Source organism: Ooceraea biroi, chromosome 3, assembly GCF_003672135.1.
Source record: "Ooceraea biroi isolate clonal line C1 chromosome 3, Obir_v5.4, whole genome shotgun sequence".
In the NCBI taxonomy this organism is placed as follows: Eukaryota; Metazoa; Arthropoda; class Insecta; order Hymenoptera; family Formicidae; genus Ooceraea; species Ooceraea biroi.
Genome location: NC_039508.1, coordinates 11735784 through 11752160, shown reverse-complemented (window position 1 = coordinate 11752160; position 16377 = coordinate 11735784). Strand labels below are relative to the sequence as shown.

The window sequence follows — 16377 nt, the reverse complement described above, 5'->3', positions numbered from 1 at the left end:
AGATTATGAGAAAAAATGCCCCGACTGCTCCGTCTCTCCCTCCTCGCTCTGGTTCCAAGGACAAAAGAAATCGTCGGCTCATCTCCTGCAGTTCTCGTCGCATCTCGCTTGACTGCGCGACCCGATGTGCACGGATGTAAAGCATCTTTGTAATATTTTTGGAAAAATTAAAGGATTAAGGGAGTGATAATAGTAGAGGACATTCTAGGTACTTCAGGCGCATTTGAGAAACACAAAACGCCCCATTTTAATTAACTTTCGACCTCGTGGGGACTCGTCTAATTTTTTATATAATGGTGTAATATATTAGGAGTGTGATTTAGTTTTGAGGGTTTTGCAACAGATGGCTGTAGTGTCAGTTTGTTCCAATAGCTGTTTCCGATAACTGTTGTTTCTTACAGTGTTGACATTATCCATGACATTTAGTAGCATTATAGCAATAGATGCAATAACAGTCGTGTTTATATCATCGTAAAAATGCAACTTCCGAAAGCTCTTTAGCATTTTCGACATGCGTTGCTTTTGTTTTTTAATCAAAAGAAAACTGCGGCTGACGGTTATAGAATTCTTGTGGAAACTTGTGGTGATTCTGCCCCATCAATTAAGACGTGTGAATACTGGTTTAGACGCTTTAAAAGTGGTCATACTGATGTGAAGGACAAAGAACGCTCGGGACAACCAAGAAAGCTTGAAAATGCAGATTTGCAAGCATTATTGCACGAAAATCCAACACAATCCACTTCAGAACTTGCCAGAGCATTAAATGTTGATCGTACAACAGTTACGAAACATTTACATGAAATGGGAAAAATTCAGAAAGAAGGGAAATGGGTTCGACATCAATTATCGGAAAGTGCCATTGCGAACCGGTTGAACATTTGTATTTCGTTGATCGCCAGGCAAAAAAGAAGAGTCTTTTGTCTCGGATTGTTACTGGGGATGAAAAGTGGATCTATTTTGATAATCCGAAACGCAGAAAATCATGGGTGGATCCAGGCGAACCATCAACATCCACTCCGAGACGCAATATTCACGGTTGAAAAGTAATGCTCTGTATTTGGTGGGATAGTGTACTATGAGCTGTTAAATCCGCATGAGACTGTCACGGCTGATCGTTATCGACACGAATTGTACAAGTTGAAGCAAGCATTGGACCAAAAACGACCACCAATTGCGAGTAAAGGACGGAAAGTGATTCTTCTTCGTGACAACGCTCGACCTGACGTTGCGTTATCAAACACTATTAGAGCTCGAATGGGAAGTCTTACCGCACCCCGCGTATTCTCCGGACATTGCTCCATGCGATTATTATTTGTTCCGGTCGATGCAACACGCTTTAGAGGATACACACTTTCATAATTTGGAAGAAGTGCGAAAATTCGTCGACGAATGAATCAACTGAAAAGAAGAGTGATTTTATCGTGGTGGAATCCATCTCTTGCCAGAAAGATGGGAAAAAGTTATAGAAAACGAAGGAAAATATTTTGATTAAGGTATTCATTCATTATCATATTTAAATACATGCGTTTTTGAGCAAAAAAAACCCTCAAAACTAAATCACACCCCTAATACATCTTTCAAAATAATTTGCATAAATTTGCGTAAATTTGATATTTAGAAATATTATTCAATGAACAAGGCAGAAACAACGCATAAATGAGTCGTTAAATTAATAATGAAGCGTTTACGAGCGGCGTATACATATCGATATCAAGGTGTATCTCTATCTTAAAGATAAATATCGTTATTTTATATGTGCATTCAGAATAAAATTCCCAGATACCAAGGTATCCCCGAGACTGTATGGTAATACAAGTCTACGCGAATGGTCCTTCGTGCTACCGCCGTTTCCGAGTACACATAAACTAGATAAAGGAACAGGAACCTCTAATAGAAATGCTAATAGAAGAGACGGCAGGAAACGCTCTTGACCTCGCACGCACGTAATGCGTTCCCTTGCTGCGAAATACGCAGAAACGAATGAGTGCTGAGTACAAAGACGCGTTCCTATTCACGATTGGCCTTCCGAAAAGGATAATCAGTCCACAAGGACGTGTGACCCGCGGCTACTTCACGCATATACACGCACATACACACATCGCCACGCACATGCGTAACTTTATACGTGTAGCATTCGCATATCAAATACCACGAGCCAGCCAAAGGACTCCAATTTTATACATAATTTTAGTATAAAAAGAGATTGTTTGCTATTCCATTTTTCGGCTAGCGATTCTATTAACTGCATCGCGCTTTCCCTCGAAGAACAAATATTGGATTAATCATGCCGAGAACAATTGCCCGAGAATTGACCTCCAATTACGAGCTAATGAAAATTACGGGAATTAATAGAAAAAAAAAGAAAAAATTTCGAATCGAGTTTAAAGGGGATTCAAGTTCACGTATTCCATACCCCGCGACGCTATGGAGAACGGTGCGAGTCACCATGCCATTTACGATAATCCTACGTCGGAATGGAGTTTCATCAGCTTTCCACTCGATTTCAATTAACTGCAAGAAATTTCAAGGCCGCCAACCTTGATTCCGCTTCCTACTAATTGCTTTCATATTCATGTTACGACGCTCGCGCGTGATGCCGATCGACTTCATCGGATCAGAATTCTTCGCGACCTCATTTCGAAACAATATGAAATACGTGAGCTTTGAAAAATCTTTTATAGCGCAATATTATTTCTATTATTTATAAATAAAATTCGGTTGCTAAAATCATGTTAAGGTCTTTTTAGTATTATACAGAAAGGCTTAAAGAAAGATAATTCGAATTATAATTCAAGTTTCTCTCTTTCTCTTTCTCACACGAAATACTTATCTTGATCTAGCAGGAAGGATTAAATATTGATCGATCGCGCGCGTGACATAAAATTGCCAATCGGATTTGCATTCATCATAACGTAACCGATACCGCCAACTCGTTCGAAGGAAATCGCCGGTCCCGTTCGCGCTCAAATGCGCTTTAGGTAGCGGATAGATTCGCCGATAAACTCGATTAACGAACGACTCGGATCGTTGAGAGGTAACTCGCGCTGCCACGCGCGTCAGAGAAGTCGGCGGACAATCGTCTCCTCGTCGGGAAAGCCGACATCGTAACTCTCCGGTTAATTGGCTCATTAATGCTGACCAGCTTCCTCGGATCCCCGAGATCGACCTCGATCACGCGCGATCTCGATTTAACGCGTCCCCATGCCGATCCGGTTAACAAGCAAAGGCCATTTGGACTGCCTATACTGCGTCGCTCTAAAATCGTACCTTTTTTAACATGGACCGTTTCTATATTTGCAATATAGAATTATACGATAGAATTATACGATTATAGGATTGTAAATTTTAATCGTGTATTGATGTTAATCACAATTTTAATTGGTAATATCCACTTTTTTACTGTACTGTTTTTAATGCTTGTTTCGATGAGTCCTAAATCGTCTGGTTTAAATGGGTCTTAAGGGGGGAGCCTGCTTTAGAACGCTGAAAATAAGGTATATTTTACGAATTGTTTTTGGAGAAACTATACAGCGGATCATTATAAAACTTTGATGCATTTATTAGTACATGTTTAAAGATAAAAAAAATTATTTTTTGATTTGAATATATCGCTTGTAGAGGTCGTCCTGGAGAAATCTTAGTGCAGCCGCGTCGCCGGCATTGCAAATTGGTGAGCATTCTCCTGCCTCCAAATTTCGTCTAAACTGAAAAATTGAAATATGTTCTCGTTATTTATGAATTCCCATCGTCGATGAACCAAAGAGAGAAGAAAAAAGTTGAAAAGTGTCAAAATGGTGGAGCTTAGAACACAAAAGTACGATTTTTAGGCAAAGTTTTTGAACTTTTTCATGCAAAAATAATTGTTTAACTTAATGTTTTTATGAATATTAAAGGTTCATCGACGATGGGAATTCATAAATAACAAGAAAATATTTCAATTTTTCAGTTTGGATGAAATTTGGAGGCAGGAGAATGCTCACCAATTTACAATGCCGGCTGCACTAAGATGCCTCCAGGACGACCTCTACAGGCGATATATTCAAATCAAAAAATAATTTTTTTTATCTTTAAACATGTACTAATAAATGCATCAAAGTTTTATAATGATCCGCTGTATAGTTTCTCCAAAAAAATTCGTAAAATATACCTTATTTTCAGCGTTCTAAAGCAGGCTCCCCCCTTAAGGTCCGCAAGGGACGTGTCGGCATCAGATCGCGCCCGCTATAAATCCTAATTCCGAACGAGAGCGAAAAGCGAGTGAGAAAAGGGCGGATGCGTAAGCACGTGTGTGCATGGCGACAATTGCGGTTAATTAATCGCGCGCGCCAAGCATCGCCTGGAATTCCGCGACGTAATCCGGACTCCGATAAGGGCCGCTCTTTCTTCTATTTATATAAGGACACCTGTGAAATTACCATCGAAACGATGCCGTGATCGGGCGCGAAACGACGTCGACTCGACGTCCTTGCGAGAAAAGCACGAGATCCTTCGCTTCTGCCGTGGATGCTCGCTTCTCAAAAATAATATCCGCGCGATCTCACTCACGTACGATTTTGCCATTTTATGACGCAACTATCAGGGATGAAAAATGTGGATGATTATAAAAAATGAATTTGCAGTCACAACTCAAAGGAAGTTTCAGGAGACGGACGCGGCACAGCGATCAATTATTTTTATTGAAACGTTGTGACATAATTGAAGTTAATATTTTTGGATCGGGATTACGCATCGGTGGCTCGGCGATAGTGCCAGCCGATTTCTATATAAGGCTCATCATCGAGGCGCCCGGTATTTATCATTTCCGACAGGAAAGGCCACGTATCGTCGCTTCTGCCTCCTTTCGCTTTCGGGAGATCGCGCGATCGGTGATTAATACGGATTGCCTGTCGACCTTTAACCGCATGACAAGTGCCATTCTCAAATTTGCTTTACAAGCCGCCTCGATATCGAAAGGCTTCCTTCTACGCGTTTCGAAATTTGTGATCATATTCATTTTCAGCCGATCGAACGGAAGGTATTCTTTAATTGATTGCAAAATTGATTCGTTATTGCTACGTATGCATCATCAGGACCAAGGATCAACAGCTGACATGCAAAATAATTTCATGATAAATATGCCTCATTTCGTACGAGAACTTTGTCGTTGAATGTTGCACTTTTCGAAACCGATCCTGCATATTCATGCATTAAATTTTTTTATTCCGAAGTCCGCGAATCAAAGTGCTCACACAAGGCTGCCTCGAAAAGAAAAATGAAAACCTGACATATAACAAAAGATGTTTTTAAGAAAGCCACATTTTCCGCGGACCTCTAGAAATCGCAATATTCCAAGGAAATTATTTTATGTAAAAAATAAATAAGATATACTACATGAAATGTGTAGTACGATATACGAGAGACTGTTCCAACGAAAAATCAGGGCCCCGAGATAGATTTAAACGGTTCCCGGGGGCCGATCGTTGCCGTTACGCGTATGGCAGCGTATATTGCCATGCTAATGCATATTGCATGCGGACGCCTCCCCCGCCGTAAACGGAGTGCAAAAAAATGGCAGTCTGCAAAAAAGCTACTGCGCGCACGATAGAGACGAGAAAGAAAAGCACAGCAGAAAGGAGCCTCCAGAAGTGGCAGTATCGAGAGCACTGGGGTTCCTTATCGTTCCTCGTCGCGTACCTTATTATGCTCCCCGCCTCGCCACTCGTCACGGCTCGTAAAGTCGATATATGCAAAAGCCCTGCTCCCCATCCTCCTACCTACCCTCGCGTCTCCCCCCGTTCCCTCCCTCTTCTGTAGCCACTGCCGCAACCCAATCTACTCCCTGCCACAGGTAAGAAATTCCAGTACCTCACCTCGAGATCCGCCGTAATCCTTAAGCCGGATTCAGACTAAAGTGCCTCGCGCCTGAACGCGTCTAACATTAAATGTGAGGGCTTACGCGTGCATCGTCCCCCTCTCGGTGTCAATTTATTGCGATGTTTCAATCGCAGCCTCGAGGGTGCCGCGATACGTGTGCTCATACGTGTGCCCTTACACGTGCTCCGAAGCTGAATCGACGATCGCTCGCGCGATCTCTCTTCGTTCTCCCTTTAACAGTTTCGCGTTTCTTCGGGGATCTCGCGATCGTCCGCGTCATTATATGGTTCGAATTAACGCTAACGCGCAGATGGACGGGAAAAGGGCTCGGCGGTCGCCCTACCGCGGTCTGGATCGAGCTTTAAGCGCATTCTCGATGCGCCGCGAGCCGTGCGCGACTTTCTCTGGACTTGCACACACGCACACACGTACGCGAGCGGGCTGCCGCGGTTTTATCGTCCTCTGCCTACTCTAAATATTTCCCTGGCATGAATTTATAACGACGACGGCGCGCCGCGGCTAATAACGAGCGCGGTCCGGCCGCGCGATATCCCGGCCATTTATACGAGCGTCGCGCCGATCGGACACTCGTCGTGGGTCCGGCGGGCATTACGGGCGCGCAACGGGGCCCGTGGCGATGAATGGAGCTCGTTTCGGTGCCCGGCCGAGCCGACTCGGGCCCCGCGATCGCGGATCGTCGTCGTAGATCAGTGAAAGTCGATTCGTGCCGCGATCTGGCACGCGGCCCGTTTCTCGATCGCCGCTGGATCACGCTCGATCACGCCCGGATCGCCCCGGAAGGCGTTACCGTGCGAATCAGTAACAGAGCGATGTACGAATCCGCAGAATTATCGCGAAGAAATTTATGGATCGTTACGTAACAGATCTCAACGAATTAAAAAGAGAATTATTAAGAATTAGTTCCACTTGCTTCACATCGATCTTGTTTGCGTTGTTCCGTTTGCGAGTTTGTTCCCACAGCAATGAAGCAGCCGATAGCATTTATGAGCGAGCCATTCTATCAGCGGTAGTATACGGTGCTTAGCTCCTAGCTGCGTATAAACGGACAAACCTCACGCCCGTTAATTTCCACGTGGCCGTGGCCTGGTACGAGAGCACTGCGATTGCTGGTTATTATCGGGCAATTAAACCATTATTCATTGTGCTTGGGATTTTTCTAAAATCGCCCTAATTTGCCGTGCCCTTAATGACTCGTTAAAATTGCTTTAATAATGGCCCAGCTAATAAGCTAACCGTGCACACCGGTACGTCGACAGCCGATCGGTCACGCTACGAGTGACTACTCTATCCGTTGCAGTCGAGTGGCACGGTCACTCGTGTGGGAGATACAAGTTGCATGTGCACACATGTTGTTTCGACACCGTGCGTCAAATAAGAGCCGGCGATTTTAGCATACAGGTTCTGCTTGTCGCTTATCGAACGAAAAGGAAAGAAAAGCGGCAGAGATACGTGCGCGCCGTCACACGCATAATTTCAATTTCATCTAAACAGACATCTGTATTCACGTTTGCCATTATGTCACCACGCGCGGAAACATTGCTACAATAAACGCGTTGCGACGGAGAAGGAGAGAACACACCTGCCCATTTCGCGAATCAAGCCTCAAAGATGGAGCCGGAGATGGAAATTATGTTGGGAATTTTGACAAAAGTATGAAAAAGTGACAGCGAAAAGGCTGTTAAAGGCACGGTGCACTTTGCTTTTCCCTCTAGCGTTCAAGCTTCATTTGTAATTCACGCCACGCGGAACGAAGAGCTTCCGCTGGACGTCACACGCATCCTTCTTCCTTCTGGTTACAATGCACACGCGCACTTTAATGCGTCCTCAGCGCGTGCCGTGTTCGTGCATGACGCGGTCGTTGAAGACACGAAAACTTGACGTTCAGTTGAAAAAGTCTACCTAACATTCCTCATACTAATTTCGAGTCAGTGAGTAATGCTATTATTTCTATATCTTTTTATCTTATTTTAGGAACAGAAATTGAGAACTTTTTAAAATGCCTGCAGTGTGAAATTCCATTAAGGCATGTTCATTCTATTATTTGTTAAGATTTCCCATGTAATCTCTCGTTTTACTAGGTATTGTCTGAATGGCCTTGTACTACCGTAGCACAAAGAACGGAGGTACGGAGATACTTTTACACTACCGTCATACACAGAGTCGCAATGCTTCACTCTCGAAAAATCCTTAAAACGAAAGCCTGCGTTTAATATAAACGAAATATTTCAAAACTAAATTGCGAAACAAAATTTCAGGTAACAAAATTCAAGACTGGATATGCAAGAATATAAACTTTCTAATAAAATTATTGACGCGTGCAAGTATATTTTCGTGGTGCTGTGTGCAAGCGAGCATTCGCGAAGTCTCCGGTGAGAAAATAAACGCGGAACACGAACGGCAGAACGTGACAATCGTGTCCTAGGATTGAGGTCAATGGGTATCTCGATCGCGGGAGACTTTTTCGACGGTGATGGTCGCAAGGATAAGGATCGTCTCGTTACGATTGTGCGAGCTCTTAGTCGGATAATCGTGCTTCCGCGTCTATAATAGCCTCGGCAAATCACTGCGGCAACACTTACTTTACATAGAGCGACACCGGTGTCCAGCCTGTCCATAAAATTGTCGAGGTTGATCCTGAGCTCCGGATACAGGGCGTTCAACCATTCCGCCAAGTCCTCCTTCATCGCTATCAGGTACTCCTCCGAGGACTTGAACGGCCTGTACGACCTCCCTTCCAATAGGACCGACATGATTGATGTGATGGTTTTAAAACTGAAATTGCAAAATTAAATTGTGTTAAATTTAGGTTCGTACTTGTATCTTAATTCTATATAATTTAGAAAAATTAATTCTATATAATTTAAAAAAATTATTCTCAGAAATTCGATTTAGAGATTGATTTAAAGAACAATAATTTAATTTCGTAGCGTTATATTTCAATCATTGATTTTTTTCCTCTTTCCGACGAATTTCAGATCATTGACCGGTGCGCGAAATTGAAATACTCGCCTTCTCACTCCCTGTTAAACGCTGTTAAACATACTAATTTTTCAACTGCCGGCATGCGCCAGACCGGAGAAAATAATCGTGGGAAATGACTCGTCACACAGACCTGCCACCAACATAATATTCAACAGCGGCAAAACGCTCCATTCATAAGACTCCACAAAGCGCTCAAGAACCGATCAAAACTAACTCAAGGATCATCTCAGGATTAACAGTTTCCTATATAGAATAATATCTTGAGAGACACCAAAAAATCGAATCGATCCTATTTCCAGACCATTCAATGTTTCAAACGTTCCAAGCTAAAAGGTCAAGTGGACGATCGAGTTTTCGTCCGCAAAGCATCGACTTCAAAGTCCCCGGGGAATCCATAGACAAAAGGAGATCTGGCGGTCTCCTTGGGCGACGTATCTGATCCGAAAATTTATTAGCGTCCGCAGGTCGCGCGGAGGATGGCGAAGCGGATAAGCGATCGGCGGATGAAAAGGGATCAAGAAAGGGACTGGTTCACAAAGGGGTCGCGGATCGAGCGGATCGTGAAGGCAGAGATTCGTGCGCCGACAGCAAGGATCGCGGATTATATGATTTACACAAAAAACGAACCGCGAAATGTCATCGTATCGCATTTCCCGCGTTTAGAAGCGCGCTCTGTTGCTCGTCTCGTCTCGCCTCGAGCGGCAACGCGCTCCGAATCGTCCCGGCGCCAGGCGCATAACTCCACCACCCGTGCATTATTATGCGCACATCGCTCGAAAATGTCAAAGTTTAAATCGACGGCGGCGGCGACGGCTCTCGGAACGAATCAACGAATCGATCGGCCGCGGAAACGAGCCGTTCGGAGCGGACGGGCTCGAGTGTGTAATGCCTTATCGATCCTCCTTCGGCGAACACGCTTAGACCGGCACCTGGTATTTGGAACACTGTGTATATCCGGAGATGTTGTAAAATCGATGGAATATATCGCGGATGACATGATGCCGCCGTATCCGTTTTAGTTTTAGCGAGAGAGCGATCGGAACGCGCGCGATCGCGCGCTGATACCGGGCGGTCATTAAAACGTCACTTCTGTGTGTATCGTAAAATTACATGTATATCCCTGCCAAAGAGGATATTAAAACATTCGGCGCGATATGCGCCGATGAGTGGAGAACGAGCGTTGGGCGTCCGTGGGCGGCCGGTGGCTAATTTACGGGATAACTTACGGCCTTTATCGCCACCCGCGAAACCGAAGTCGCAGCAAGTCGCTAAATCACAGCAGGGTTGCGAGCGTGTAAAACGTCGGTTGCATACAGCGCGAGCGCGGGCTGGGTTTCATAAATGTCGGCGCGGCGCGGAGGAACCTATCAGGGATGCACGCGGATGCCGCAACGTGGAATTTAATCCTTAAACGTGCGAGCGAGCGAGCGAGCGATTCACGCGCTATCGTTCGTGCCAGGCGAAAGGTGTGCGTTCGGCAATTGATAGCGTCCTCCTTTATTTCGCAAAGTGGTTAACGGGATTTTATGCGTTTCTACACGCGCGGTTCTACGCGCTGAACAATCGGGAACTTTGTAGGATAAGCGGATAACGTACGCGCGGCGTACGGCGCATTGCCGCTTTGGAGTAATGCAGGTGCCGATCATCGACATTAATAAATGTTACATCGGCGTAATGGCATTTCGTACGATTGTATTTTACGCAATTATCTGATATCACTGCAATTGACGTACTTTTCCATACGACACTCGGCTATGGCGAATAATAACGAAATCCTATGGGATATGTTACTCGCTGTCACCTCGCGAAATTGGGTTTGCTATTGTTCATCGAATTTGCAGATTATTAAAATTATTATAAATTAAACAAAGAATTATATTTTAAAGAAGTCCGAGAAATTTACTGCAGTAAACATTCAACATTGTCGGAGTGAGAGAATGGAGCTGGACAGACAAGTCTCCCGACTTCCAGCTTCGGCGAGAATAGAATCGCGATGTGCATGCAATTTTTTGTGACACCGCGTATGTATGTACGTATGTACGCGGTGGTGGACCGTTATGTCAGGTGTAGCGTGCCTTTAAAGTACGCTCACGTAGGTAAACTTACGAACGCGCTTTCATAGGGAACGAGCGTGATATCCATAGGATACTGCCTCTTAATATTCCGTCCCTCTCGTGCCGCCCAATGGAATAATAAAGAGCCGACGAGCTCGTCGGGACAACCCTTCCTCGGGACGAACACCAGCGCGAACAATAAAGCCGCGTTCACCGGAAAATGAAGTGGCGCGAAGCCGGAAAAAAGCCCAGAGAAGTTGCGCGAGAATTTTCGAATCCGCCGCTTGCAACTTGCGGCCTGCGGCTCTCGAAGCGTCCTCCTCCGTTCCGATCGTAGCGGCGCGGTAAACAGATACGCGCGAGGCGGACGAATGGGATTAGAGGGAGAACCGGATTAGATGGAAAAAAAATTATTTAACGTCCTTACGAGCGACCTGCCCGGTGACTTAATTCCAGTCGCTTCGACTTTACTATTTTCATGAGGCGGCAACTTACATGCACACATGCGCGCACAATTCTGATCCCTCTGCGACTTATTTTACCAACTCGGCTGATCGCCAGGAAGCAGTTACTCTTACGCCCCATTGCTATAATTTCTCGGCAGGGGGGAGGCCGAGTTAATCCGATTCATCCTTCCCCTTTGCCTCATTCATCGGCGGTTATGATAAACGTTGTGCGTATGCTGGGTTACGTAAACGGTAATAACGTAATGCGACATTCGTGTAAATGGCGAAAAAGCTGCGCGCTCTCTCGCAGTATCCACTTGAGAATGCGCGTTAACGGTTTGCTTTGAACAGAGCTTCTCGAACGGTCTCTGACGTTTCGCTATGCTGTTTCACGTTGCCTCATCGTGTATTTTTTAATAATAATTTTATGACTTATAATAAATACTGATGTGCATACGCGCGGGGCACGAGGGGGCGTACAACTTCGCGTTTGCCTTCGGTCGGCTATCGCCGATTGCAATTTAATCGCGCGCGTTAAAGTAATGTTACGTTATCCGCGATCAATACGACGACAACATTCTTGCGTCGGACCAAAGATAGCGTCGATATATTATTATGGAAAAACAAGATCGCGATAAATTGAAAGTCTCGCAGTGCGTCGTAATTATGGCGATGGCCGATGTGATAATTTCGCGAAAGGTAAATATAGAAAACGAATCCGCCCGAGACGTATAATGCTCGTTTCATGCAAGCGCAATGAGGCGCGCCGCGCAATTAACGGTCATTTGCTCTTTTACAGCCTATTAAGTATCAACCGCGTCCTTTTTTTCGTCGCGAGTCGCCGTCCCACGGCGGGATTCCGCATAATCATTCACGGCTCGATAAGGCGCATCAATTTCATTTCTGATAAATGCATTTAATAGCGCAAGTCTAATTATCCGTGAGACCGATGCAAAAAGCGCTACAAGTAGCATGAGAAATTGCGAAATTGCCCACGTACGTCCTCATCATAATAATTTACGTGCGATAGAGACATCCGTGAAGTCTGTCAATCTCGCCAGGCTTGATGGACTCTCGCGATTAAATAGGCGATGAATAAATAAATCCCTCCCCTCTCCCGCCCCGCCTGCTCCGAGCCCGTCCATCCCTTTACGCAAAATACGGATTATCCAGTCGCGTAAGGATTTTCGCAACGGCGTACAACTTTCGAACGCACACGATCGTGCATAAAGATATGCGCGCTTCTTAGAATATTTATCGCGGCACAAGTATAACACTGCGCCTTTATCGTGACGTGAGCGTAACGTTCCGCAATTATCCACGTGCCGCCTCAATGTACCCAGAAGAGATTTTCAGCGGGAACGAGGAGCCAGCAGCGCAACCGTAATGATCGCATCGCGAGATAGAAGGGACCGAGATTTGAGATATCATCGTCGTCGAGATATCAAGAGCCTGCCCGCGCGCGCGCATAAGAACGAGGGATCTCTCTGTCCGAGAAACCTGTTCGTTTGCTTCAAAATTCCCTGCTCGCACGTGTAGTGATACGCAAGAGCGCAAAGGTAATCCTACCGCGACAATGCCGGGATCTGTTTCCACCGGTCAGAACAATTAAACGCTGCCGAGCAATTAAAGAGCGCTGCGTCCTTTATGTTCTTCCATCTAGAGTTCGATTCAATTCGCTTCCGGTTTGGAGATACGTGTGCGTTACAACGATGTGCTCTCCTACCACAAATTTTCCCGCGGTAATTCCCGCCGTGAAAGCAATTAAAATAAAATGTTCCAAATTTTACGAAATTATTTCACAGAAATATTCATTCCCAATCGCAAAAGCGTCGAGAAACGGTTTACCGATCGCCATAGGTTTCGCGGTGTCGCGACCAGCCCACAACGAGGCAATTATCCTGCGATGGACATTACGCATCCGGGAGACCGGATGCAAGCCGGCGCCTGGTCTCCTCATCGGATTACGCGACGCGTAATTGCGCCCGCGCGCGCAGATACCGGAGGCCGATAAACGTTCCGGCGCGGCGTCCGGCTCTCGTAACGCCTAACGATTTCATTCATTTCACGATGAACGCGAGCAGCAAAATGAACCTGTTCCAACGACGACGACGAGGGCGACGGAGCCCGGTCGCGATCGGGGCGTACGCCCGCGCGCGTCGCCGAGCGCAAATGCAAATCCGCTTCGCGCATGGTCGCGCATGGCCCGCGTCGCAAACTGCAACGGAGAAAGACGATATCCCGGCTACGTGCGGCCCGATAACGTCCGTAACACCGACTCCAGAGTCGTTTATCATTATGCGCCGGCCCGTAAAGTTCCCTTCGAGCGCGCAGAGATTGATCACCTCCCGCCTCGGCCGGACTTATTGCCCGACCGCGGCTTTCCGTCCGCTCGCGCGGACGTATCCCTCGTCCCTCCTCTCTTTTCGCGAGGGTCCATTTCCATAAGCGTATTGGCGATCGCGCGAGCTCTCTCCTCGGGGTCTACCCCGAAGCTGAATTTCATCGGGTACCGATGCGATGAAAGATGACGCGCCTCGACCGGCGATAAATCGCCGGGGGAACGTCAACGTCAAGCACGTCGATCCGGGGGATCCCGTGTGTACGCGCGGACGGGAGAAACTCGAGGCGGGAGCTTGTTTCAAATCGGCGAGATTGAAATCGGTGCAAAACCGCTCGCTTCCGACACGATAATTTCTCCTTCCGCGCGCGCACGCTTTCCAAACTGCCGGCACCGGCGCACGTCATAATCGTTCAACTGCAAAAATTACACGCTTCTTGATCGCTCTGAGGATCGCCCTGTCATCGGAGCATCACGTTGCGAGCACCGTGCACGGGAGAGTACGGGATGGAAATCGACTTAATCCGCGGCGCGTACGGTGTCCAGCTGATTTTCCGGCGATGCGATGCTTTGACAGGCGTTCATTAATCGCGACGCGCGCGTGAGAGATAGAGAGAGAGAGCGGCTGTAACGAGGGAAACGTATCGGCCGCGCGTTATCGCCGCGGTTAACGATGTTAAAACCTTTTACAAAGTGCGCGATGCCCGAGTCTTTGCGGAGTGCGCAAGGGCCGCGTGTTTCTCCGCGAGATAAATCCGACGTATTCCTCGGTCTCCCCTTTTCTATCTTCAGTCGTCGCGCCGCTGATTTGTTGCATTAACGCGGCGGCCGCGTACGTTACCGCGATTTTACGATTCATGTAGCCCCGCGCGTGTACACGGTGACAAGATAAAGGCCGGCTCGAGCCGGCTGTTTGTTAATCATTTCCTCAACGTGTCAGCTGGTTGTTAAACTCGGCTGTCTTTGTGCTTTCTGCTCAATGTTCGCGCAGCGCCGCCTCTTTATCGTCTTGTTTCCTACTTTATTTATTAGTTTGTGATATCTATATTGTTTATTGCTTCGTGGTATCAACATTAATTTCTCCCACACTCCGCTATTTGATTAATTTTGGTTTGTTGAACATAATTAATTTGTTGAACACTCCGAAGAGTCATTTTGTGTCATTTGCAAGTAAACGAAATATTTGGAAGTTAACAAAAAAATTAACTAAAAAATATCTTTGTCGATACGCAAGTGTCTTGGAAGATGGATAAGAACTTTGATGAATTACGTAATGATTCATCTGCTTTGCGCGAAGTGATGTGCAGCGCAGGGAGGCTGATAAACATTCGCTCGCAGACTTTCTTTTCGTAGGGGACTTCCTTCAATCGAGAGATTATCGCATTAGCGAGCGTGATAAGTTGCATATCCAGTCTCCGTGGAGTGCATCTGCACGCGCGCGCTCCGCGCTGCACCGAGGCGAACGAGACTGGACGGAGAACGCGAGTGCGCGGCGGCTGGTTGCTGCCCCCCTCGGAAGAAAATCTTATGAATGAGCGGGTTCCCCATTCACTTTTAACCGGGGAGCAGCCGTAACGAGCGGCACGCTATTCTGAAGCCGCGATGCTCGCGCAGCACGCAGCGAGTCCTCGCGCAATGTTGCCGCAATACTTGGTCCATAACGCGCACCAGATAGAGCAACAATTGCGATGCGAATACCAATACCGGCGCCTCGGCCGCGCGATTTTAATCGCGCGCGATGCCGGCGTGATAATGCCAGTTATCGGCACTTTGAGTACTTGGAATACTCGGGAGGACATATTGTAAGAGGCGAAAAATAACTAGGAGACTGCCTTAGATTTGAACTCGAACTCTCCGGGATCCCTGGTTCACACGCCTAGGTCTTAGGCTGTACGGCCAATACTCCTACTGTTCTGATCAACTTGTTTTCATTCCGATCCTCTATACGACCTGTCAGTCTCGACTATCTTTCCAGATCTTACAGCTCGGCCAGCCTGACATTACATTCGTCCCCGAATGTCTCCAAATCGTCGGTTCACTCCACTTGAGTCCCTCCCAACCTCCATTTTTGGTTCACTCTTCTGAGTCCCTCCCAACATCCATTTTTGGTTTACTCTTCTGAGTCCCTCCCAACCTCCATGTTGGTTCACTCCTCTGAGTCCTTCCCAATCTCCATGTTGGTTCACTCCTCTGAGTCCGTCCCGACCTCCATGTTCAGGCTTCACTACCGGCCAGCTGCTTCTCAACTCCCTCCTCTCCGAGGGGTAGCGGATTTTATCCCACTTCTGAATTGTAAGAGGCGAAAAATAACTAGGAGACTGCCTTAGATTGAACTCGAACTCTCCGGGATCCCTGGTTCACACGCCTAGGTCTTAGGCTGTACGGCCAATACTCCTACTGTTCTGATCAACTTGTTTTCATTCCGATCCTCTATACGACCTGTCAGTCTCGACTATCTTTCCAGATCTTACAGCTCGGCCAGCCTGACATTAAATTCGTCCCCGAATGTCTCCAAATCGTCGGTTCACTCCACTTGAGTCCCTCCCAACATCCATTTTTGGTTTACTCTTCTGAGTCCCTCCCAACCTTCATGTTGGTTCACTCCTCTGAGTCCTTCCCAATCTCCATGTTGGTTCACTCCTCTGAGTCTTTCCCAATCTCCATGTTGGTTCACTCCTCT

The 16377-nt window shown here is 46.6% G+C and overlaps 1 protein-coding gene across 1 annotated transcript in view; it reads right to left on the bottom strand.

The window, feature by feature from the left end:
* The window catches only part of LOC105277020 (GAS2-like protein pickled eggs), a 69534-nt gene that overhangs the window by 49870 nt on the left and 3287 nt on the right, over positions 1–16377 (bottom strand). Inside the window, exon 2 of the mRNA XM_011335138.3 lies at positions 8454–8646. Coding sequence (XP_011333440.1) covers positions 8454–8624 — 171 coding nt within the window. The 5' untranslated portion in view covers positions 8625–8646. The remainder of the gene's footprint in view (positions 1–8453; positions 8647–16377) is intronic.